This window comes from Lutjanus erythropterus, chromosome 4, assembly GCF_056507025.1.
Source record: "Lutjanus erythropterus isolate fLutEry1 chromosome 4, fLutEry1.hap2, whole genome shotgun sequence".
NCBI lineage: Eukaryota > Metazoa > Chordata > Actinopteri > Lutjaniformes > Lutjanidae > Lutjanus > Lutjanus erythropterus.
The window spans coordinates 31625319-31651278 of NC_139320.1; the positions used below are offsets into that span (position 1 = coordinate 31625319).

The 25960-nt window shown below is 40.0% G+C and overlaps 1 protein-coding gene across 2 annotated transcripts in view; it reads left to right on the forward strand.

The window, feature by feature from the left end:
• The window catches only part of LOC146328576 (leucine-rich repeat and fibronectin type III domain-containing protein 1-like protein), a 431073-nt gene extending 405614 nt beyond the window's left edge, over window positions 1-25459 (forward strand). For both annotated transcript variants that reach the window (XM_084717612.1, XM_084717613.1), the window contains exons 12-16: window positions 1305-1488; window positions 1602-1821; window positions 1918-2187; window positions 18340-18389; window positions 23996-25459. In XM_084717612.1, the coding sequence (XP_084573738.1) occupies window positions 1305-1488; window positions 1602-1821; window positions 1918-2042 (529 nt within the window). In that variant the 3' untranslated portion in view covers window positions 2043-2187; window positions 18340-18389; window positions 23996-25459. The remainder of the gene's footprint in view (window positions 1-1304; window positions 1489-1601; window positions 1822-1917; window positions 2188-18339; window positions 18390-23995) is intronic.
• The last annotated feature ends 501 nt before the right edge of the window (window positions 25460-25960 follow it).

Below are 25960 nucleotides of genomic sequence, written 5' to 3' on the forward strand. Positions count from 1 at the left end.
AGTTTTGAGGTTTGTATTGAAGTAAGACTGATAAAATAACATAACAAACTGATAAAAAGAAACAGGACGCAAAGATAAGATCAACACTTCGGTTTGTGTTGATAAAAATGAAACTGGACTGACACAAAATAACAAAAACACATTCAGCTGCACTGAATAGCAGATGAGATCAATCAAAGATGAACTGAAGTAGAATAAAAACAGTGATAAAAAAACAGGGCATTGGAGGACATTTTGAGGGACTGTTGCTCTAACCTGAAAAAAACAACACTAACCCTGCTGCACATGTTAGCCAGCTAGCTACGCTTGGTCCATGTGATTGCAGACTGTGAGGCAGTATTTCACAACATAATGCAAAAATGACAAGCTGTGCGTTATCCCTAAACATATTTTACTCACAAGGCATATCTCAACACATTATAATAGGACTGTGCTTTTGGCCCCTGGCCCGACATTAAGTCTCTGTTTTGCTCCTCCAAGCGAAAACGTTTAGGCACCCTGGGGTTCCGCCAGTCACTGTTAATCATTTCCACGACTTCAAAAGCCTTCACACAACAGCAACAATAACAAGTGTCATATGAGCATAGAGAACTGCTTCGATTGATGTCCTTGATCAAAAAAAAAAACTGTAAAGGCTGTTTTGCATAGAGCTTGATTTCAATTTCCAAGGTTGCACGCATCCTGCTTTCCTGCAGAGCTCCTGCATCCTGCCTGTCTTTGCCAAGGGGGGAACAACTCACTTCAACCATAGATCAAATATTTAATAGCATTACAAACTATTTAAAATATGGCTCCATGCACCTATATATGCACCTTGAAAGTTGGTTTGCAGTCTGCCAATAAACACAGAGAAGAAGAAGAAGCAGAAGAACAAGCAGCACTGTAGTTTTGTTTTCCGGCTCTGTCATTGTCTGTAATTAATGTGTCAGGGGACTTTTGGGACTTATTCTGCAGAAAGTAACAAAACCATGAGATTAATGTTCCTTCTGGACTTCTTTCAATCTGCAGCATGAACCTCAATAAAAACACAAAGAATAAAAATGTAATGATTGGACCGAGGAAAAGCAGCTGAGCGTGTGTTTGCTTTTATCAGTGACACGGTCTGAATTCATGTCATGCTCTCTGTGACTGTGAATGACTCACTGTCTGTGCTCCAGTTGGTGTTTTCAAAGATCTGCTGCTGAAACAAGGCACTCAGGATGAAATGAATTATTGTTTCTGTCTGCACAACCTGAACCCTGTGGAAGAGTTCAGGACTGAATAAAAGAACATGTCTTTTCTGTCTCTGTCTTCCTCTCACTCAGGATGATCCCAGCCAACCACAAGTACTTCCTGCTGAGCGACCTGGCATCATCACGGGACTACGAGCTGTGCGTTTTGGCCGTCTACGATGATGGCATCACCGCCCTGACGGGCACCAAGCTGGTGGGCTGCGTGTCCTTCAGCACGGAGACAGAGTACGGACGCTGTCATTCTATACGAGACCAGGTGAGCGAGACAAAGTGCAAGGTTATACCTGTATAACACCTGAATTATTTATTTCACATGTCCCAGAATTTCTTGACTTGACTGTCTGCTTGTTTTCGTTCTGTTTTCTCCAGTTCCTTGGGGGAACCATGATCATCATCATCGGGGGGATCATCGTGGCCTCTGTCCTTGTCTTCATCTTCATCCTCCTGATGAAGTACAAGCTGCACAGCAACCACTACAAGCAGAAGGCCGCTGCGCGCCACGCCAACGTCTGCTCCCAGACCAACGGAGGAGGAGGAGGCGGGGCCAATGTCCTCGCTCTGCCCCCATCCTCCTCCTCTGCAGGGCAGGGTAAACATGGACAAGGAACAGAAAGAAAACATGTGACTTCTCTATGTCATCTGCTCCGAATAATCTGACTCCGTCTTGTTTTTGTCTCCTCTCCAGGTGGAGGTGCGAATAAAAACTCCCAACCGTCATCGTCGACAGAGGGGATGGGAGGAGCGTCTCTTCGAGGGACGACTGTAGTGGACTTAAATCCCACCCATGACGATGACGCCATCTCCCAATAACACACAAGAAAACTGTCAATCAAACCCACAACCCACCAATCTTGAAGCCCAAACCAATACTCCACTTCCCTCCCCCTTTTTTTGATTTGTTGCTGGTGCCTGGAGCCAAACTCCACTTTACGCCGAGGAGCGGCTCCTGTCATTGGTGAGTAGCTGCTGTCAGGCAAGTACAGTGGGGAGGGAGGCGGTGAGGCGGGGAGCTCAAGCATCCTGTGAACAGTTTCACTCTGAGGCATGAGCCACAAAACATTCACTTTTTAAATATAGCACTGTTATTGTTTTCTTTTGCACGTTCATTCTTAGGAGAAAAGTAGATTTAAAAAGATAAAGTCACCAGTGAAATTAGATCAGACTAGTTCTTCTTCACTATCACTTTACCCAACAAGTTTAGATTTAAGGTGGCAAACATCTTACCAAACTATTGGATTGACAGTTATATACTCACTCCAGGGGTCTGGACTGCAAAGCAATTTTAAATACCCACGGTGCACATCTACAGCAGCAAACAGAGCAAACTTTAATATCAGACAAATACAAAGAAGTTAAACTCATAATCCAGACAGCTGCTGAATACAGGAAGGACAGCTGGAAAAAAACTCATTGACTGTGTGAATGCACAAGTTAATAGTCTTCTAATAGATTTGATTATGAGTACATCTGTGTCTTCCATTAAATTAAAGGAGAAATCTGTGATATATGTACTGTAATAAATCATAAAATAACCACGATGTGTCATCAGAGATCAAGGAAACAAATGAAGTTGAAATGCTCGCTTCTCTTACGGCAACACTACAGCTGCAGTGTCCTCCTTTGAAATTTGTTTTCCAGGCCAGAAACTCTTTTTCATTTGCCCATTTCACTTTAATTAGAGTTCAAATCCAGGCTGAATGTTTGCTGAATGACTTAGTGTCTGTTTATGATATGTTAGAAATCAGTGAAAATCTTTTAGAAGGAGTAGATGTTTATTACGGTTAAATTTAGCAAAATGTTGATGGAGTTTGGCAGCAGTGAGACAGCAAGTCACTGAACTCCAAATCTAGAGTGTGTATTTTCAGCAGTGGGCTTTTGTTTTCAGAATAACAGGCTGAACTTTACTCTGATGGACAGCTGACAGAATTACAATCAGCCGATCAACTTATAGTCGTCGTCAATTTTGCACAAATCCTGCGCTCCTGCAGTTTTTCTGCAGCCTTCCTGAGCGTCCTCAAGTCTGGAGAGGAGGGGGTTGGAGGGGGGGGTCAACTCACTTCAACCATAGATTGTATATTAAATGGGATTTCAGCCTACGTAATTTACAGTCTGTGGCTTCAACTTATTTTCTGGACTGCTATACTAATTTTTGCACACGCGATTGCAACGTAATGCTCCTTTACTGCGTTGCCTAGGTGTATTCTCATGTCTTTAATATTCATTCTAACACATTTAGGAGCAAATAAAAATCAAATATAAAAACATAATTCAAAGGTTAAGAAGCTTACTTTCATATCTGGAGAGTACAACAAATATAAGGCTTTAAAGCTTCAATCAGTCTCTGTTGTAGGATGATACTGGAATACAAAAGCACAATTGAATGGCTTTGCTGGTCTCTGAACACTTTTCCCTCCTAAGAAACCCCCTCATTATCCTCCCACTGAGCTCCCTGGGATCTGCTATGAATGGTGAAGGCTTTTTCCAAGAGAACTGATGGTCAGTAGGCAGTTCTTCTACACAAGCTGATCAAATCTCCAGAGGCCAGCGCTATATATAAAACCTTTAAGATCAGAATGATCCAGATTTTGTAATCCCTTTTTTTTCTGCTATCTTGTAGGTTTTGTCCTCGACTTTCAAAGAATTTTCAGATAAGATCATTTTGATCCAGATATCACAAGATCGGGATTACAGAATCTAGTTTTGCTGCATTTGAATTAACCTCCATCTGTTGGTCAAAGTAACATTTAATTAACACAGACATGAAAATGTTAGGAGATGCATTAATATTATTAACTGAATGTCTTGCTGGATAAAAAACGAACATACTGTTTTTACTAATCAAAAGACCCTCAGTAAATTAGAAGTTCACTAGAGCGTCTCTCATTGGCCACAGTTCAGAGTCGTCTTCTTCCGTCACAGTGAGGAACCTTGAATCCTTTAAGCCTGATGCAGATGAGAAAAGGTTGCACTTTCAGAGGAATACATGTGAAACTCTTAATTTTGCACCAGCTCATTTTACACAACAGCTTGGAGTTTCTTTGGTTTTCTAATTCTTTAATTTAGAATAGATATTGTTTTGGCATGATGTGTTACTTCAAAATGCAAGAAATGAATGAACAAATGATAAAATACATCCCATGAGCCCTACATGTCTCTACGTCCATCTTGAATCCACACTGAATCATCCTTCCCAGTGTGATCAGGATAATCCTGACTTTTAGCATCAAAACTATTCTGATATCCTATCCTGTCTTGGACGTAACATTTGATCTGGATTCTGGGTAGGATCAGATTACCAAATCCATATCACAGTTTTGTAGGATCAGGATCACAACCCAAATTTGAGATTTAATCCTATCAGATGTTTTGCAGAGGCACCATCGCTGCATCCTGGGCTCAGCTCTGTCCAAGACATTTCTGATTTAAAACAAAATAAACAAGCTGGGGTGTTTTTTTTTGTCCTCAATAGCAAAATGATAATGTGTGGAGGTTTGTCTATGCATCTCAAACACAGGAATGCAGCACAGGTTACCGTGGCGAAGTATCCCAGTAAGATGTGAACCACTGTCATAACCATGAAAATCAAGGGTTAAACCTCGCTAACCTCAAATCCTGTTTTGTAGTTCAGCCCAGTGTTTTCATGGCAGTTCTCCTCAAGTCATACCAGTCCAACCGCCTGCGTGGTTCGGTGTCGGGGTCTGGACCTCTTCGGCGTGCTGGCATGCCTGTGACTGGGTCCTGGTTTCTTCCTGCTGAATGAATTCAGTTAAATTCAGTACACTGCAGTGCAGGCAGGGAGACGGGGGAGGAGAGACAGGAGAGAGTTTCATTTGAAGTTTGTTTGAAATTGAAATGTGAAACAGACAGGAGCTGAGAGAGGAAGTGACTGAGAGAACAGGCAGCGAGCTGCTTTAGTAAACCATGCGGACAAAGTTCATTCAGCCTGCATGACTGAGCACCAGCTGAACATTAAAAATACACTTTAATGAACAGTCACTCACCTGGATAAGGCCGTCACACACACACATACAAGTACACACACACCTGGGTGCTGCAGGTACACAGTGCTGCTGCTGCCTCAGGTTGAGTGGAAGAAACACTCTCATATCACACTGTGCAAAGAGCTTACAAACACACACACACACACACACAGAGAGAGAGACACACACTGCTGTATTTTCCTGTCCAGTACACACATGTAGCTGGTAACATCACCAGTCAGACTCTCCAAGCTCCACTGTCTGAGAAAGGAAAAGGGCAGGAACTTCCCAGAGAGCAGAACTAAAAACAATTTAGTTTAAATTCTTCTTGTTGTCGAGCCAAAATAGGTGCAGGCAGATAACTGGATTGACAACATTAATCAGTGGCCCTCAGTAACTGATGAAGATGCCTTTTAGGATGGAGACACTAATGTTCTGGAAGTTTTACACAGTAGTTAGAAGTTGGTTGTGACAACAACCAGAAATGGATTATGAAGAAGAGAAAAAAACAGACCACCTCCACCACATTTAAGTGATGGAGTTCTGTGTAATATATATTAAAAACTATATATGAATTCACATTTTTCATCAGGTATTGAAGATTTTCAGAACAAACTTCTTTTCTGTTAATATTTCTGATCCTCTCTGACACGCGGTGGTCCTCTCAGTGAATCTCTGCAGAGTCTCTGCTCTCAGACAGCAGCTCTCTTCATCAAGTAAAGCTTTGTGTATTATTCTGTTTCTGTCCAAAGTTGAAGTCTGACTCGACTGTTGGAGCAGCTGAACTGCTCCATTTCTTCCAGACTTCGCAGACATCGCTGTCAAAAGTAACATTACGTAAAAAGTGACTGTAAAAGTAAAAAACTGTAAACTTCTTATGGTGGCTTTGCATTAATTCGCACAGAAACTGTAGGGAGACGCCACCGCAGCAATGACGGCCTGTTGCTTCGTCTGATTCGTCTTATTGCTTCGTTATTCTTTCTACATATTTAACCTTTGCAGAGCCAACCAAAAGATACTGGATCACACCAAAGCTAAAGGCAGTAACTTCCATTTTAACTGAGTTAAAAGTAATTTTACATTTACAAATAAATACAAAAACATGAGTATTGTGCACCATCATATATATTTATAACATCATTATAATGTAGACTCCTGTGTCCCTGGAGGGAGGAAGTTCTGTTTCAAATAACATAAAATTAACATGATTTCATTTTAATCTCTGACTAAACTGAATAACTGAACTTTGTGCTGACTCTTTTTAAGTTTGAACTGGCTCAACAAGGCATAAGCAAACTGTTAAAGGGATAGTTCACCCAAAAATAAAAATTCACTCATTATCTGCTCACCTTTATGCCAATTGAAGGTCAGGTTTAACACTGCTGGAGATTCACAGGAAAACAGGGTTGTGGAATCTCCCAAGTGAATGGTGTTTTCAAAGTTAAGGAACACAACATAAAATGCCTCCATACTGCTTCTCTGGTGTAATCCAAGTCTCCTAAAGCCCCAACATGCCAAGTTGACTAAAAGATTTTATATACCCCCTGTTTTTAGGCGGAAAGATGCTGACTGAATTTTCATTTTTGGGTGAACTATCCCTTTAAGTTTGGGAATGAAGCCCCAGATTAATTTTTCTCTAAGCTAGTTACTGGCAGTAAATCCAGATGTGTGTGGCTGAATAAGTTATCAGGAGGAGAAGTCTGTCAGATAATCTCCACACAATATAAATGTTTATGAGGTTATTATCTGAGAGCTCAGATCACACTGTAAACCCTGCTGATGTGATTGTTTGATGTGATTTCTTCTTTACAGTTGTAGGAGAAACTGTGACTGTGTCTCTGCTTGGAGTTTATTTGTCAATGAAAACTAACACGGAGGCTTTCTCACCATATTACCCTTTATTACTTTCTCCCTGTGTAGATTTCTCCTCCTTCCTTGGGCAAACACATTCCCTCTATTACTTTTCGTTGCCTTTTCCTCCCGATACAAACAAGTTTGGTTTCCCTCCGTCCCTGTAGTGATTTGTCTGATTTTAATGAGTTGTTTTGTTTCTCTTCCTCCTCTTCTCCCCTCCGTTCATTTCTGAGTTCAAGGTCGTTCTGTTTGTCTGTTCTCCGCCGTAGCTGTTCCCCCTTTGTGATATTTCTGCTACCAATTTCTCAAATTGAGATGTATACCCGATCACGAGGTATCTATCAAAGATCTGGAGGATTTTCTCCTCTTCACACAATTTATGAGCTGTTTTTTTTTCTTTTTATCTCGGTGTGAATTGAAATATTGGTTCTGTGTAGGTGAATGGATGGAGCGTGACACCGACGCTGTCGGGGTGAAGAGCTCCTTTCACTCTTTAACTGAACAGGAGGACCCAGTCTTTCTTTTTTGCCTGTGCTTCACATGTCCTGTGTGACACATACAGGTTTTGTATGTAACACTACATCTTTTCTGTGTCGTCAGGTTCTGCAGTGCTTCACATGTTCTCTATGTGTCAGCGCCTTTTAAACGCTGTTCTTTTGGATTTCACACTTGGCTGTCTTCCACATCTCCATACATATACATGTACGTCTACGTAACTCTGCATGTTTGACTGCAATCAGGCACATAGCATGTTAATGCAGGTGTAATACAGAATGTGACTGCATCTTTCAGACCATGACTGAAGCAGATCAGGCTCTTATCAGCTGTATTTCTGCTGCGTAGTAAGGGTGTAATGGTCCAACAATCTGGATTGTTATATAGATATATATATGATAGGGCTGCACAATTAATCTCAATCGCAATAAACTCGCAGTGTAGCCAAGTCCAATATCCAAAATCGCAGAACCAGAACCAAATTGCAATTTTTTGAAAAAGGAAAAATGTGGAGGAGTTCCTGTAGAGCTGCAGAGATGACCTGGAACATTCTTGTTGTTTGTTTGGGACAGACCTTTTTTTTTCAGTGAACATGAAAATTGTGACGCAAAACCGATCATTTCCACTAATCATATCGCATATCGCAATTTCAGTCAAAGTGAAAACATCAACTTTTACGCCTTTATTTTGAAATTCCCACAGGAGGTCTGTGTCACCATTTCTGTCCAAGGGCAGGTCTTTCCCAAATATTCAGACAGCACTGGCATGAGACAGGTAACGGCAAACAGACAAGGAGATCTGGATGTTTTCAGGAATAAACGAGAAGGTGGAAATATTTTGGCCGTCAGAGACGGGTCATCAAAGAAACAACACGAAGCGTATGCAAACAAAGACATTATGAGCCGAAAAAAATAATTCACTTGGCTCTGGCTATGGTGATATTAGCTGCCATGTTTAATCAGTTTTAGGCTGAAGAAACGTGCATGAAATTTGTTCTGTTTTTTTCTGAGAAAAATGATAAATAATACATGTAATTTGTTAAACTGTGAGTAAAGGAAAAATCTGGCAGCTGCTAGGTTAATTTATGCAATGAAAAATGCCCTGGGCTCAAGCTAATAATGGTGACTAGCAAAAGAGAATAACTTTGACAGTTATTATTAAGCTGAATTTAATATTTTTGTTAAATGTTCTTGTTTTATGTGTGGTAGTGGAGCCAGTTTAAAGTGGCAGCTTCTTCTATAATTGAGCATGAAATGTGGGCATATGATATCGTCTCATATTGATGACAGGCTCCTGAATTGAATGAAATCAAAATCGTGTCATGGCAGACTTTGTGATAGCATCATCTGATATGATATGAGACTGATGATTTACACCCCGACTACACAATACAGTACAGTTCAACTCGACTCAACTCTCTTTTGGTTTTCCACTGCAGACAGTTCTCCTTCAACTTAGGCAGACTTGATCGTCATAGCGACTGTTCACACAAACACATCCTAGATACTATTCCAACAGTTGGGACACAACACACACACATACAGGAGCTTTACTTTGCAGCCTGTATTCACTGACAAACTGTTGCCTACACTGTACATTTACAGCTCGCCTTTTCTCAACCAAACACTCTCAAAAATGAGCTGCTCCCCTCTTATAACAGAAGAAAAAAAAATTAAAATAAGAATAATAAAAACTTGTATGTTATTTTTACGGAGGACTGCTGTGATTGGTGAAGCTGCAGGAGGCTATGATGATTGGTCCAATTTGTGAAAAGTTACATTGAATGGAAAAAAAATTAATGCAGAATTCACAAGGCTTGTGTTAACTATTGTGATCGCAATGGTGGCTTGACCATTTAAAAACGGCGGGTTTGTGCAGGATGTCCTGTGTCATGCAGTCGATCAGTGGTCTGTACTGTTTTCATGTCACCTTTTAGCACGGCTCACTGGAACCTTGAGATGATACCAAAAAACACGCCAGGTGGAAATGGATAAGTTATCCAGATGCAGGAAAACTTAATTTCTTGACAACAACCTCGAGTATCTTCATTTACATGACAGAACAGATTCACTTGTTCATCACGTTCTTAATCGTGGCGTTAGCTGGAGGCAAAACGAAGGAAAAACTGCAAATGCATAGTAGGACACATTCAGGAAAAACACCTTGCTAAACTTCCAAGTGTCAGTCTACACTCACACTCACAGCCAGTCAGAGCACAGTAGTAGTAACCAATCACAGCACAGGACATACTGTGTACGAACAGTCATTGGACAGCTTGGATCATTAGTTAGCTAGCTAGTATCAGTAACTCGGGATCTGGGCAGCTGTTTGACGTTAAGTCTCTCCTCTGACTTTTACTCGTAACAGTATTTTTGTACTGTGATATTTCTACTTTTACTGAAGTTAAAGTTCTTCTTCCTCCACTGGTTCTCTCTGACTTTATTTTTCTCCTCCTCGTTCTTATTTCACTCTTCACTTGTCCTTGGTTATCTGCCCTCCATCATCTCTTTCCCTTCCTCTTCCTCCCTCCTATCTTTCCCTCCATTTCGTCCCCTCTGTTGTTTCGTCCCTCTTCTCTTTTGTTTTATGTAATTTATTTCTCCAGTCGTCCATCCATCATCCCCATCCCCACTATTACAACCTGTTTTTATCTCCTCATCATATTGTCCCTCCTTTCCTTCCTGTAATAACACACCTCCCATCTAAGAACACACCGTTTGTCATGCATACACGCACACACACGCGGAAGCAGACTTTTTTTTTCTCATAGAAGCAATCTCAGCGGCCCCCGCCGGCCCTCAGGCCATTTGTTGTGGGTTTAATATCTACCACACACACACACACACACACACACACACACAGAGGCAATCTCAACAAAGCTGCTTTCTCTCCAATCCATATGAACTGAGCTGGTGTTTGTTGGTCAGCCTGACTCACCACTCCCTGAAACTCCATCACTCCCCTCTCCCACCGCGCGCACAAACACACACACACACACACACACACACACACACACACACACACACACACACACACACACACACACACACACACACACACAGGTAGAGAGAGAGAGAGATACACACATTCAGCCACAGGAATAGTATTGTTTGTGTATTTATCCTGTATTTGCAAACCATCTGGGAAAACTGGGCCTCATTCACCAACTGTTCTTAAGTAAAAAATTCTTCTAAAAACTCGCTCATCCCTACTTTGTGTGATCACGAGAATCCATCTTGCCAGACTCAAAGTTATTTGGAGGTGGTGCGAGCCAATCAGCATCATCGGAGGGAATACTGGCAGCTATGGGTGTGGTTTTAGGTGCGCCAACAGCGAGAAACATCCATGGAGGTGACATGAACAAACAATGGCGGCTCTTGAATTAATTGGAAGAAGAGCAAAGAACAGCAATGAAGGCTTTTATCAATAGAAAAGATATTTTTGCTCTTCTTCCAGTCGGCTTCGACTTCTGTTCAGTGAGTTGAGTTGAGTTCAGAAATTAAAATGAACTATTTCATTTTCATTTCCTCCATTTCCTCCTACAGTGTAGTCTCTCAGTGTAGTTTGTGGTTTTATCATTTGTTAATGATTCATGTGATCATCATTCACTCAACGATATTTCTTTATAATATCTATATATAATCTTTAGTTATTTGTTCATAAAAGTCTTTAGAATATTTACATGAACTGACTTCAGCAGCATCATAACTGCGTACATGAGTTGAACATTTGGGGGACAAAAATGTCGGCCTCTGAAATTTTCGATGGTGAGACATGGTGAGGAGGGATTGAATTTTTCAGAAAATTAGACATTTTCTATCAAGGGAGTAGAAGCTCATTATCCCAGGAAACGCACTTGTTATTAAAGTAGAATTTTGGCAAAACACTTATAGCTTATTCAGGCAAATATTTAAGAAGGAGAATTGTGGGTTCAAAACCTGACCATTTAGTCTGTTATCTGGTGGAATTAAGAATTATTGAGGCAGGAGAACATTTCAACATGAATCAACATTATAATTAACATAATATAAACTGCGCATGCTACGTGGATCTGGACCTTCACCACAGCTGAGAGGATGAAATGCACAGTTTATTGTCTGTGATCTGTTCCTCTCTGACTGAACAGCCTCATGGGAGTGATATTTTACAATTCTTCGTGTTATAAACAACCAAAATTCATTCAAACAATTTTTTTGGTGCTTTTTAGGTCATTCTATTGAGCTGAGACAGATTCCAAATTCTGTTTACGTTCAGAGGCGACTGGTGCGACTCCAGCAGAGGGCTGCATCGTGCGCACCATTAGAAACAGCTGGCCTAATGAATTTAATGATCACTCAGAGCTAAAAAGCAAAACTCTATAAAAAGCCCTCACTTGGTGTGAGATTTTGAACAGATTCTTCAGGAACTTTTGCAGTGAGGGTTACAGTTCACCACAGCCAGCTGCTGGAGATAAAGCTGCTTTTGGCTGAGATTCCAAATGTTGAAGCAAACTTCAGTCCAGCCTGTTTTATCCCTCGTTAGAGCGCAGCGCACACTTTGAATCATCATTGTTTAATATTTTGAAGCATGTCCTCACAGAGCTGATGACAGACATTGTGTTGTTTGTCTAATTTAGATGGTAGAGCCACAAGTTACTGCAGAACTGCATTAACACTCAGAAGTGTTTGACTTCATGGCATTTGAACCAATTAATTAAAGTGCTTGGTGCGCTCAGCCGATAACGCACAAGATGCACGCTAAGCCTCATCACGTAAATCAAATATGAAGAATAATATGGTACATGCTGTGACTTTTTGTGGTCCTTTCAAACGCCAATGATATTTATTAGTCTGTGGACAGTTTTACAACTACTTTTTCCCGCTTTGCCTTAGGATTCAAGGGTTGTTGCGCCCACATCTTTCACTTTAGAGGGGCATAAAATCTAATGCATATGTGCATGAATTGCCAGTTGCACTAGTATTGCCAGGCCGCGTGTCGGTGCTGTAAAAAAAGCACGAGCGCATGAGTGGAGGTAACTCGTTAACACTGTGGTTCATTAGTTGCAAATTGATCCGTCAAAATCACTGTTCACCAAAAACATGTTCACACACAACACTGGATGTGTAGAATATCTGAGCTGCATGTGAGAGGCTGCATCCAGCCAGGTTAAAAAAGAGTCACCTCTGTGACATTTATAAACTCTGGCTTTGAAATCAGCATACCACACTAACACATTCATCTTGCTTCGTAGCACATCCCTCTGCTCAGTAGTTCTCAGCCTTGTTTTCTGTCATACGATTGCATAAATATGCAGGTAAGATCCCAAGAATAGCTCAGTATTAGTGTGTATGAGGCCCTGCAGCCTTATTACACAGAACACAATGATGGTACAGGCAGAGAGAAATAAACTGGAGCACTGTAGTAAACAGAGTTCAGTGTATGTATGAAGAAGGAGCATGTTTATAATATCTGAAATGAGTTGTCATTCAGCTGAAAGAAGCCTGATTCTCCAACAAAGTTCAGATTTAAAGTTTTCACTGGACATCATCGCACACACACACAGAAATACACACATTAATTCAACACACGCTGGCTCCCTCCAACACAATCCCACCATCCCACCTCAGCGATTACCAGAGAACGGCAGACAGAGGGTAGAGAGACACAGGCACACGCAGCAGATAGCATCGCTGTGCGCTCAGTAAAGCCACGAGGCATCAGGGCCTCATTCAGCGTGCTTTTATTATCCGAGCCTGGCACCGAGCAGCACGATGGCACAGTGACTAAACTGTTAGCGACTGCCACAGAGCCTCCACTGAGGCCGGCAGGCAGCGGCGCCGCACGGAGCCACAGTGACACCTGCTGGTCACACCAGGCAGTGGCACGGATTCAGGTGCTTTTATTTTTACCTTCATGTATCCAGGGAAAGAACCGGAGTACGCTGACATTCACATTTATGAATTCACATTGAAGATTTCTGAGCAAAACCAGAATCAGACACTTTGTCTAAAGGTTTGCAGGAAATTTTGACAACAAAAGAGAAACATGTGTTGTGCCTTCTTTTCCCACAAACAACAAAAACATGAAAGTCGAGATGAAACCTTTGAGATCACATCCTTAATTATATTGTGCACCTGTTTAACAATAAGAGCCAAAAAGACACAGAAAATAAATTTCTTTGTAGTTTTATATCCAAATCCATCATGTTTTCTTCCTATGTGTGCTTCCACAGGACTGAACCAACTGATTTCAACCAGTAATCATGACATTCACCCAATAATCAGTCAGCCTTTATCGGCACAGAGCTAAAATTCAAGATATAGACACACCAAGTGTTCAGCATTCAAAAAGAAAATCCAAAATGGAAGAGACTGTGAGCGTTAAACTTGCCTCTGTCCCCACGGAGGGCAAACACTGGCAGCCATCAGAGTGCACACATATTTACAGTGAACGCTTTACCAAAGTCTTGATTAGATTTATGTCATGAGATATTATGTTAACCCAACAAAATGATACTGGCCTGTTCTTACCACCCAACAACACCGACCACAATGACCCTGAAACCCACAACAGCTAACATTAGTTAATTAGTTCTCATCTTTGCTTTGACAATGAAGAATTTCTTATCCTTCTCCTCCCAAACAGCTGCATTATTGTCCATCCAGATCAAAAACAAATATGACTGTCTGTACATTTGTACACTTCCATCCAGATCAGCAGAGTAAGGTGAGGGATTCACCACAAGATATATGCAAACATGGCTGAAGTGGAGCTCTGGCAGCAACTTCAGTGATCCAAATACAGCAGCAGGTGTCGTACATGGATCACAAGTACCCAAAACCTGTAGTTTGTGTTGATATCTTTCTTTCTTTAGTTGAGAGGTGAGGCTTGAAACAGACGGAAATTTTAGCAATTTGTGCTGCGTCTCTGTGGAGAGTCTGGTGTCAGCCACCATGTTGGACTTGTGTTTTTTGTTTTTTGTTTTTTTTTTGCCTATAAATAAGTCCAGACATGAACCTCGGTCTGCAGCGTTTCTCCATGCAGCATAAACATCCTGCGTTTGCACTGAACGTTTGCATCAGATGCATCCCTTTGCTGCTGAAGTATGTGATAATATTTTGACGTCATGTCATTGAGACATAGATTTTGCATTAAACAAAAACTGTGATCAATTATTACTTTGGCAAAAATCAACCTTTCAAAAGTCAAGTCAAGAAACATGAGCAGTCAGACGATCAAACAGGTTTTAAACAAGCCGACTGTTTAGTCACATCAGTTAAACCAACTTATTTGGAAATAAAAGTTCAACTGAAATGTCTGAAATCTTCTTTCACTGCGTAGTAAAACCATTAAAGGGATAGTTCACCCAAAATTGAAAATTCACTTATTATCTGTTCACCCTCATACCGAATGAAATTCGGGTTTAGTTTCTTATTCCACAAAACACTGCTGGAGTTTCACAGGAACAGCGTTGCTCATCTGGTGTAATCCAAGTCTCCTAAAGCCCCAACATGCCAAGTTGACTAAAAAAATGTTATTTCCACCATGTTTTTATCCTGAATCTTCACTGTAGATCTTTAGCTTGGAGCCGTGTTCACATGCACACTGTCTGAACTGGGTGTGTGGTGTGACGGTGTGCAAACGGCATGTCGGGACTTTAGGAGACTTGAATTACACCAAACGAGCAGTATGGAGGCATGTTATGTTTTTATTCTGTTGTTTTTTTAATGTTTGAAAACTGGTCACCATTCACTTCCATTGTTTGGGAGATTCTGTAACACTGTGTTCCTGTGAAAGATGCAAAAAAAATTGCAACGTTCTTTTGCAATGTTCTCTTGGACCTTCAATTTCATTGGCTAAAAGCATCGCAACATAGGTTGCAATTTTTTAGAAAAGCTGCCATGAAATCAGACATTTTAGGGTGCAACAATTCCAATTGTAAACTCCAGTGTCCCTGGTAGGAGGAAAATTTATTTCAAATTAAATTAAAAGGAGAAAAAGGAAGCCAATGGGTTATATTGTTGGGTCCAAGTTGAACCAAGGCCTCCAAACTGAGCCATGTTCCTTGTTTCCACTTTCAAAGGGAGTCTAAATGTGAAAAGATAACAAAATCATTTGTCGTTAAGGTTTAAAAGCTTCACTCTTTTCTATGCAGCGTCTTCCTCTAAATAAATCTTGTGAATACACATTAAGAGAAAGCACTGAAATCCCAGCTGAGGCTCTGCTGTTTCCTCATATCTATTTTTACAGGGAGGCCTTTGAATATAATTTGCAGCGTAACATTGCCACTGGCTTCATAAACCCTTTGACTGAAATGAAACAAAAGCAAAGTCATTTTAATCTGCATCTGAAAAAGACCTGCATGCATGTGGAAGGGAAGCAGAAAGACACATAAAGAGGGACAGGCGACAGACGGACGGATTGTGGGTTTACAGTTTGTTGAAGGAGAGAGGGAGATGTCCACAGAAAGACAAAGAGAGACAGACAGAAGTGAGGATTATGGACTTATATTTAGTTAGTGAGACAGAGAAACAGCCAACCAAACAGAGAGAGGAGTACAGATGAGTCACTGAGCCCGGAGACACAGTTATTGACAAGAAAAGATGGAGGGATAAAGAGAGACGGAGAGAAAAATGAAAACTCAGGGATGAGGGGGAGGTGGAGGAGGGACGGAGAGAGGGATTGGGAGGAGATTGGACATGAAGAGGACGAGGAGAAGTCTGTAAATAGAAAACTGGAGCCCAGAATTTACTGTTCACTGAGAAAAAGACACAGCAAGAGAGAGAGAATGATTATCTGTTGAGAAAATTAGTATTATCATTAATTTATCCTTTATTCATCATTTCTTCATTGTTTATTTTACTTTTTTACTGTATATGTGAGGTTTGCTGCTCCTCTTTTTTCTTATATCATTGTAAATTCAATATCTTTGGGTTTTTAACCATTTGCTGAACAAAACAAGACATTTGAGGACGTCAACAAGTCTGAATTTTGCCATTTCCTGACAGTAAACAATTGATCTGAGTGTAATTACTGTCAACAGCTGCTGCACAAAACAGTTGTTTGTTAAATATAATTATATATTATATTTATTATTTGATTTTCATTTTCGTTGACATATAGACTAAAAGACAATCAAAAAAATTCAGAACCTTAAGTCCCTTTTTTATAACATAAGTCTCACAAAGAGGTAATATGAGAAGAAAAAAAGAAATAAAGTTGTAATAGAAGGGAAAAATTATACAGACAAAAAAAAAACAAAGAAAAACCAACCACGATGCAGAGTTCAAGGTGTTCAGGGAGAAACTCGCTGTCCTCAACATCATCCACTAATGACCGCAGAGACTTTAGAAACTGTCCGTAAAACTCCATGTAAGTCCATGTAAAACTGAAACAGCCTCCCAGAGTGCACCTGTAGGCCGCAGCTACCCACTGTCCAGTCAGTCCTGACGGGCGTAAACTAGTTGAATGTCACGACTAATTAATGGGAGGACGAAGGAAAAAAACACCGCCGCCACCAGCCTGTAACCTTCTTTTCATGGTGATGAGCAGCTACAACTTCTCTTTGTGTACTTAATCTTCAGTGAAACAGCCTGACAGCACAGGACACGCAACTTCACTCTCTGAGGTTCACAGCAGGTTAACAAAACCGTTGCACACATGGTACCACACTCATACCTGTCCCCCCTAAACAATGACAGGTAGGAACTAATTAGCTCTTAGACAAGAGGGACAAGAAGAAGAAACTTAAATACTACACATGTGAATGTTAAATTAAAATACAAGGTAAAATGCTGTAAATGATAATGAAATAATTATTATATATAACATGTTGTGTGTCCTGTGCTGTCAGGCTGTTTCACAGTTTCAATTTATTTAAAAGTTTGGGGTCTTCAGTCAGGGCTAACTGTGGCTATCTTTAGCTAGTTTTATCAAAATTTGTCTCCCTTGCTGTATTTCACTGTATATTTGACCATCAAGTTTGGTTTTTAGTTGTGTTTTGTTTTAGTTGCACATTTAACAGGCTGTTTTCTTTGGAATTATATATTTCTATGGCATAAAATAATGTTTTATGGCAATATAAATGTCAAAGAGTCAGACTTTGTTCTTAATTTATTTAACAGTCCGAGGTCTTGAGTCAAAGCTAACTGTGGCTATCTCTTTAACAGGATTTGACTCTCTTGCTTAAGCTAGCTGTAGAGTTTACTGTTTGGTTGGTTTTAGCTGTGTTTTGTTAATGTATGCTAGCTAGCTTTTTAGCAGGACTAGTTTAGCTCTTTTTATTCACCATGACTGTATTTAGCGTTGACTATATTTATGTGGTGTTACGTCCCTTGGCTCGTTATGGGAAAAGGGAAGGAACATAAACCATCATTTATCACTTAAAATCATTTAAGTTTGGGGTCTTAAGTCAAGTCTAACTGTGGCTATCTCTAACTAGCATTACTAGCTTTAGCAACTCTCTTTTTCTTAGCTAGCTGTATATTTGACCATTTGGTTTGGTTTTTAGCTTAGTTTTGTTTTAACTGCACCTTTAACATGTTTTTTTCTTTAAAATTATGCATTTCTATGACATAAAATAATGCTATAAGGAAAGTAAATGTAAATATGTCCTTTTACACTTTTGTTTTTGTATTAAAATTAGTGAATTTTACAGGTGCTGGCAGGTGGATTTTGTTACCTATGGACAGAACTGAACAAGCTGATTCTTCCTGTTTTCTGTCTCTCTGTCAGTCTGAGCTCTGATTCTTTCTTCCTCGTCTTTTTTTTTTTTTTTTTTGGTTATGTGTGTTTTTCAGATTTACTTACATTCAGCTTCACAGCGCTGGAGGGAGCAGAGGCGGGAGAGGTGAGAGATCAAACACACACACACACACACACACACACACACACACAGAAGAACACACACAGAAGAACACACACAGGTGAGAGGGTAACTGCTCATTGTTCCACCAGAGAAGCTCCAGCAGAACATCTTGAGGCAGAGCGGGGTGGAAACATGCCAGGCATACAGAGAGAGAGAGAGAGAGAGAGAGAGAGAGAGAAAGAGAGAGAGAGAGAGAAAGAAAAGGGGAGGAAGATGAGGGAGTGAATGAGATGAAGAGATGGAAGAAGAGCGAGCAGCAGTAGTCAGCAGCCATTAGCAGGCCTGGAGTGTGTCTGCCTCTAAGTGCTCTGTAAATATCGCCTTGCCTTAGTAAACAACATTATTCCTCTTTATTGGGCCATTATATAATGGCCTGATCCCCCACAGTATGCAGATTGGTGTCGCTCCATTATGTAAGCTTTCTCTTCCATTATGTAAGAATTCTGCTCCACTCCTCCTCCTCCTCTTCCTCTTCTTCTTCTCCTCTGTCTGTCCTTCTTCCCCCTCTCTTCACTTCTCCATCACTCCATCCAACACTCTTTGCTTCTTTCTTTTGCTTTTTCCTCCTTTACTTATCCTCATCTTCTCTACTTCTTATCATTTCTTTTCTCTCCATTATTCCTCCTCTTTCTTTCTACATTATTCTCTTCTCTCAAGTCTTCTCTTCTTCTCTTTTCCTCCTTTCATCTCCTTTCTCTTCTGTCTATCCTCACCTCACCTTCCTCCTCTTCTCCTCCCTTTTTCATCTTCTCCCTTGTGTTTTGTCCCTCCTCCCCCTCTTCTCTCCTTTATTTGTCTTTTATTCATTGCTGATTTCATTCCAGCAGTTCGACGGGACTAAACTAATTTCTTAAACTGCAGAAACAAACTGCCGAACAAGATCAAATCTGTCGCTGCAGGACACAAAACTCAGCAAAACAAATTACAGCTTTATTTTATGTCAGTGTTTGAATATATTAACTGATGCTCCTTTTTTTAATATTTAATCATTTATTAAGTAATTATTGTTTCTGATTTTCTTATTATCCTTTATTACAATGATTTCCCAGTTCGATGCTGGATGCATGTTTAGTTTTTTCTGCATCCTTACATCAGATGGACACTTCGCTCTCTTGTGCATCACGTTAGATCAACCCTTTAATGTCCTCACTAAGAAAAAAGCAGTGGAGCAATTTTATCTTTCAAGGTTTTTTTTTTTTAAATAAAGCACTCTACCAAACGTTTGAGATGTCGCTTCATGGTTAAAGTATCTAAATATGTTTGTTTTTTTTATTTATTTCGAACATTTAAAAAAAGTAAAATATATATGTAGAAAAAAAGAGAAACAAACAATAAATAATGAACAGACTTACAATGAGAAACATTCTCCTCATTCTCCTCCCCATCAATCAACCATCAACAACAGTATCTTCCTCTGTCTGCTTTACATTCATTTTGATTATTTCTGTTCCTTTCGAAAATTATTTCTTTGTACATCTTTTTAAACTGTCTGATATTTTTATTTTGTTTGATTTCTATGTATCTGCACATGTCCTCTCTGTCCAGAAACATTTTTTATGTGTTGCCAGACATTCACAAATACAAGAGGGAAAAATGAAAAAGGCCAAATAAAACTGTAAATAATATTTTAAAAGTACAAAACCAAAAGAGTTGTTCATGAGTCACTGAAAAAAATGAACTATCTTACGTAAAAGAGTCGGTCTTCTCATCATGATGGTGTTTCTGTCGGGCCACTTCCTGTTAAAAATCACCTAATCTGAACAAATCACACGGATAAACATTTTCCTCATATATATAATGGAACAACATTAGATATTTGATATTAACAGTGAATGTTCATGAGTTTTTATTGAATAAAAATTGTAAACAATTGTAAACTAAATCTAAATGACCAATGGCATGTTTTTAGACAAAAGTATTTCAGCATATAATTCAATAACAATCAAACATCAAATGTATCTTAAAAACAGGAATGAATGATCAGAAAGTTGTTTACTTCTCAGCAAACTGTCAGTTTTAATTAAATGACCTGAGCTTTATTACCTTTACCATCAAATGACAAACAAACTGTGAGGTAGAGCACGTTTTTAAAAACTTATTTGGCCCTTATTTGACCTTTTATATTCTAATTTCATAATAAAGGAGGTTACCAATCATCAATTTGTCATGTTATCATAATTTTTAAAGATACAGCACCATCTAGTCTTTTTATTCAGCATAACATCGCTACAGCTTGTATGTCTGAAACTGTGACTTTTCAGGAAATGAAAAAAAAGTGTTATGAAACTAATTTAATGCTGCTTAGTCAAAGTTATTAGCTCTTTGTAATACTTTTCAACAGTTAAATTTTTATAAAACCCACACAGACATAAAAGGTGACCAATAGCACTGGTTCATCAAAAAAAGCAAAAGCGTATATATATATATATATATATATATATATATATATATATATATTACCACACCGTTGTGATGAAAAGAGAGCTGAGCCAGAAGGCAAAGCTCTTGATCTAGTGGTCAGTCTTCGTTCCTACTCTCACCTGAGGTCATGAAGGGGTCATGACTGAAAGAACGAGATCGCAAATACAAGCTTTTCTCAGGAGGGTGGCTGACATGTCCTTTAGGGACAGGGTGAGAAGATCAGTCCTCCATGAGGGAGTCAGAGGAGAGCCACTGCTCCTTTGTGTAGAAAGGAGCCAGTTGAGGTGGTTCAGGCATCTGGTAAGGACACCACTTGGTCACCTCTCTGAGGAGGTGAACAAGGCACGTCCAGCTGGGAGGAGAGGCCATGGGGCAAACTGGGGATGTGTATCTCACTGACTGAGACGATTCGATATGTATCTCAATACATGTTCAACGATACAATATATTTTATAAATCTTTAAGTGGCCAACAATTTGGTTCAATGTGATTCAGCTCTGTCACGATACGATACTTTACGATACGATGCAATACAAGACAATGCAGTGTGTCAGTCTTTTCATTTTGATTCAAGTAATGCTACATTTGTAGAGTGATGTTAGTTGCCAAAAAAATCCTGATAGTTACATAGTAACATATAGTAACAGTAGAGACAGAGAGAAGGAGACATTACAGTGATGTTTATATCTTATTAGGAGTCTCATGTGTAAATGAGATGAGATAAATGAGAAAATTTAAAACTGTTTGAAATATCAGTATTTCTGCAGTAAGATGATCTGCTGCTCTGTTTCATGTGAAGAGTGCTGTGGTTTTGATTATTGTGGAGGAACAGTGAAGTGTTACCTGCTCTCACAGTGACATGACGTCTCTGTGGGTCAGACTCGTGTCTCTGTTCTCTGCTGACATGTTTTACATAAATGATCTGCAGCGGCGTTTCTCATCTTTCTTATAAAACCCAAACTTATTCTACACTTAAGCGTTATGAAAGTTTGGTGGTGTGACGTGGTACAATGTCACTTCTGTCGCTGTTTTCAGCGCCGTCTGTTTTGAGCAAATGAAGAGAAGACACAGGAGAGGGAGGAGGGAGCGTTTGTTTTGTGAGCGCAGCAGCAGGCGTCCAGCGAGAGCGGTGCAGGCAGAGACAGGAGGAGAGAGAAAACGGAGGAAAGTTGACAATGGCAGCTCACTGATATGCACATCCCAATGAGATGTATCGATACACTAGTGCTGCATCGATTTGTTTCCGATTCATGTTCAGCTTTTTACCGATGCAGGGCCGTCCGAACCGATGCACTCGTATCTAACACATTAAAGTCCGATGCATCGGGCGCATGAGTGAATCGTTACGCCCCTAATCTCCACCCTTAAACGCCTCAGGATCCCCCGGTCAGAGCTGGTTAATGTAGTCGGGGAAAGAAAAGTCTGGGGTCTCCTGCTGGAACCCTTACCTCTGCGACCTGATTTCGGATCAGCCTTTGAAGATGGATGGATGAAGTTTAAAAATGTCAAAATACAGAGAGTTAACATTAATTCATCTGCATGGTGAATTTTTTTCAATACTTTCCCCAGTTTTTATGTAGAAATTAATATTGTTCTTTGCGTTTAAATAATTCTTGTTGTTCAACAGGACTTTGAAATCACAGATGTTTGGTGGTTCGAGTAGAAACTTTTGACTTTTTGACTTTTGTTTTTCATATCATTATTATAAAACAAATGTTAAAGTTACCAGTTAATCACTGAGTTTCATTGTTCTGCCTTTTGATTATTAATTGCTCATTTTTACTGTTGTGGCTATAAATTAAATTCCATTTTACAATTAATTATTTTCCTGCTTAAATGTTTCCAGTTTTCATTTCGTGTTTTGTTGTTTGCTTTAATTTAGACATGTTAGAGAAAAAAAACAGTCTGATTGGCCAAACTGCTGTCGACATGCAGTGTGTAGCTTTTTTAAAGTGTGTTTTATGAATTGATTATAATTAAATTCTTCAAAACAAAAGCCTGTCATTATTCTGGTGGCACACTCCACACTTGTTAAATTGATATACACTCACTAGAGGCACTTTGGGCTCAATCTTTATGTGATTATTAACATAGAGAGTTGATTTTAAAGTATATTAATATGATTTAATCTGATATAAAGCTTCTCGTGTAGCTGTAGTTCTGCACTTGGAGGGCCACCTGCTGGCAAACTTATCAGTAACATCTCCTGATGCACCGCAGCACAACTTCACTGTCTGCTTTAGTCAGCAGACAAAGAGACGCGTTGTGATGCCGTTTGTTTGCCCACAGTCTGAGTTTCAGTTTCAAGTACAGAAGAGTTGGTGGGTGTGGAGGAGGTAGTTTAGAAAGTAAAGTACACGCAGGCAATGTGTTTTAAAGCCTGAAACGTCAGCAGTTCACCCTGCTGTCACTGATTCATCACAACTGCAAACTTTATTCTTTACAGACCCCTGCAGATACTGAGGGTCTGTGTGATTTTGGACAAGGTGGGAGAGGATATCTGCTCTCTTTTTTCACTGGTCCAAAAAATGAAATGTGGTGAGTGTGTAGGTTCAAAAACAATAGAACCCCACAAGAGGCTAACTGCTGAAAAATGTATTTATAAGTAAGAAAGTAGTGATAAAAACTCATGTGACCTTCAACAATCCAAACTATCCTTTTACTGCAGGTATATTTTGCTGATAAACTTCCTCGTCCACTACATTACTGCCAGGAAATTTTTGTCACTGGTACCAAAAAGAACACAGTTGCCAGATTTTTCAATGCTCTGTGCACTTTTATTTTATCATTTTGTGCTGTTTTGCCAGAGTTTGAGCTCCTGTTGCACTCCTTCATTTACAAATAAGGGAGCCTTTCTGATATAAGAACACTCAGAACAGAGTGTAGTTTTGTTCTCCTTGGAACAAGTTGCCTTTGATTTTTAATGAATTATACCAAAAAAATCAGAACTTCCTTTTGCAAGTTTGACACGCTTAAAAGCATTACAACATTGCAATTTGTTTGGAAAAGCTGCCGTGAAATCAGGCATTTTAGGCTGCAATAATTCCAAAAAAGTCCTGGTGGGACTGATTAACTACACCAAAATCAAAGTTAATGCACCTCTAATTGCAGCAATCAATCAGTAACTCAATCGATCTGTACCTTTGTCCCTCTCTTGTCTTCTTCAGGTGCCCCAGCAGGCTGCATGGTCACATCCTTCTCATGAGCCCCGATGATCAGGTGTTCGACCCAGAGGCGCCCCCTACCCTCCGATGCCACGCCACGCCAGGACCAGACGGGATGTGATGTGAACGTCCTGTGGGCAGGCGGAGGAGGATAACCAGCCAACCTATTGACACGCAGAAGTGTCCACACGGCCAGGATCGGGGACATGTTGGATACAGGTCAGGCTCTGGACTTTGAACCCCGCTCGTGTTCGGTGCTTGAAACCTCGGATCAGAAGAATCCGAGTGAACACGGCCTGGAATCTCTTCTTCTTTTGTGAAGGAAGCGTCCCATGATCTGACGGGGCTCTAAAGGGCGTCGGGTGGATTTAGTTTCTGCATTTGACAGTTTGAATCCACATGCTCTGGGAATTTACTGAACGGAGTACCATGGATCTGGGAAAACCCATTTTCTGACATTTTTTTCAAGGCTGTTCTTGATTTGTCGATGGTCGATGGCACCGCTCCTCTTCTGCCCCAGCATACAGTCATATGCCAAAGGATTACTTACAGTATTATGACAGCATTATTACAATAATGGGAGCACACACAGACTTCCTGAAGCACACCTCTCTATTATCTCTTAGCAGTCGAAGAGAAAAAAACATGTTGGGCCTTGGATTGAAAATACGAGCACACTGTCAGCGTCTTGTCTCGAAGCATCAATAATAATAAACTGTCAAACTAAAACGGTGAACTTCTCTGGCACTTTAATCGTATGTTCTCATCTCATCTCTCTTCCCCTCTGTCCCGCTCTCTCTTTCTCTCTTTCTCTCTGTCATTTCCATGAACAACTGAATAGTATACTCTCCAGTATTACTGATCTAACTCTTCTGGCTCTGAATGACTTAGATAATGTTGAAATAATCAGTGTGTTTGCGTTCATGGTGGATTCTCTCTGTGATGGAGTAATAAAAAAAAAACAAAAAACCTTGGTGTCCTGAGGACGGAGCCTTGAGGAACGCCAGCGAGGATTTCTTCAAAAGCCAAACTCAAAGCACAGACGTCCGGCTCTACATTTGATGGTGAATTCTGATGTTCTGTTTGACACTGGAAAGCAAAACTGTACCTGTACGAAACAACGGTGAACTCGACCGTAAGTGTTCCTATGACTTAAAGCTGGCGCTCGAGATCGATAAATGTATTAAAAGTGGTTTTAAAAAGATGGCCAGCAGAACTTGCGCTGTCCCGTCCCCTCCCGTCCCCCTTTGCTCCCCCCTTTGCCGTTTGACAGTGTCTGTGTTTGTATGTGACATACACCTTACAGTCTTCGATGGTTTGATACCCATGATTTACTTTGAATATAACGAAACAAATGACCACTATAAGGAGAAAAAACACGACAACATGCGAAATGGGGATTTTATGCTTTCATAGATACAATTATGTGGATTTATAATGAAATAAAAAGGTATTTTTCTTGGAAAACGGTGTGCGATTTGTTCATATTTCAACAGAAGAAAATGTTTCTAGTAAAGCCAGCATGATGAGTAGCAATAACAGTCTGGAATAAACCAAATTTTCCTGAAGGAAAAACATTCAGGATTTTTTTTCCCTCCACAGGTGATGTTTTGTTTATGATTTGGGCTGTAATTTTTAGTGTCCACTTCCTGATTACGAAGGAAAACCACATTTTGTCTATAAATGAGACAAATGAAATGCATTTATAGAGAATTAAAAGGCTATTGTTTTTTCCTCTCTTCCGTAGAACAGTATACACATGTTAAATGCTTTATAAAAAGGTGTATGGCAGATATAAATCTTGAATTTGCTGAATTTCTGCCATAGTCTTTTATTTATTTGGGGACCCAAATTAAATCTCCCGTGGGTCCTGAGCCAGTCTTTGGGAATGACTGGTCTAGAGTGATAAATAGCACTACAGACAGGTTTGTTTGTTTTTTTCTTGGGTGAACTGTACCTTTAAAAATC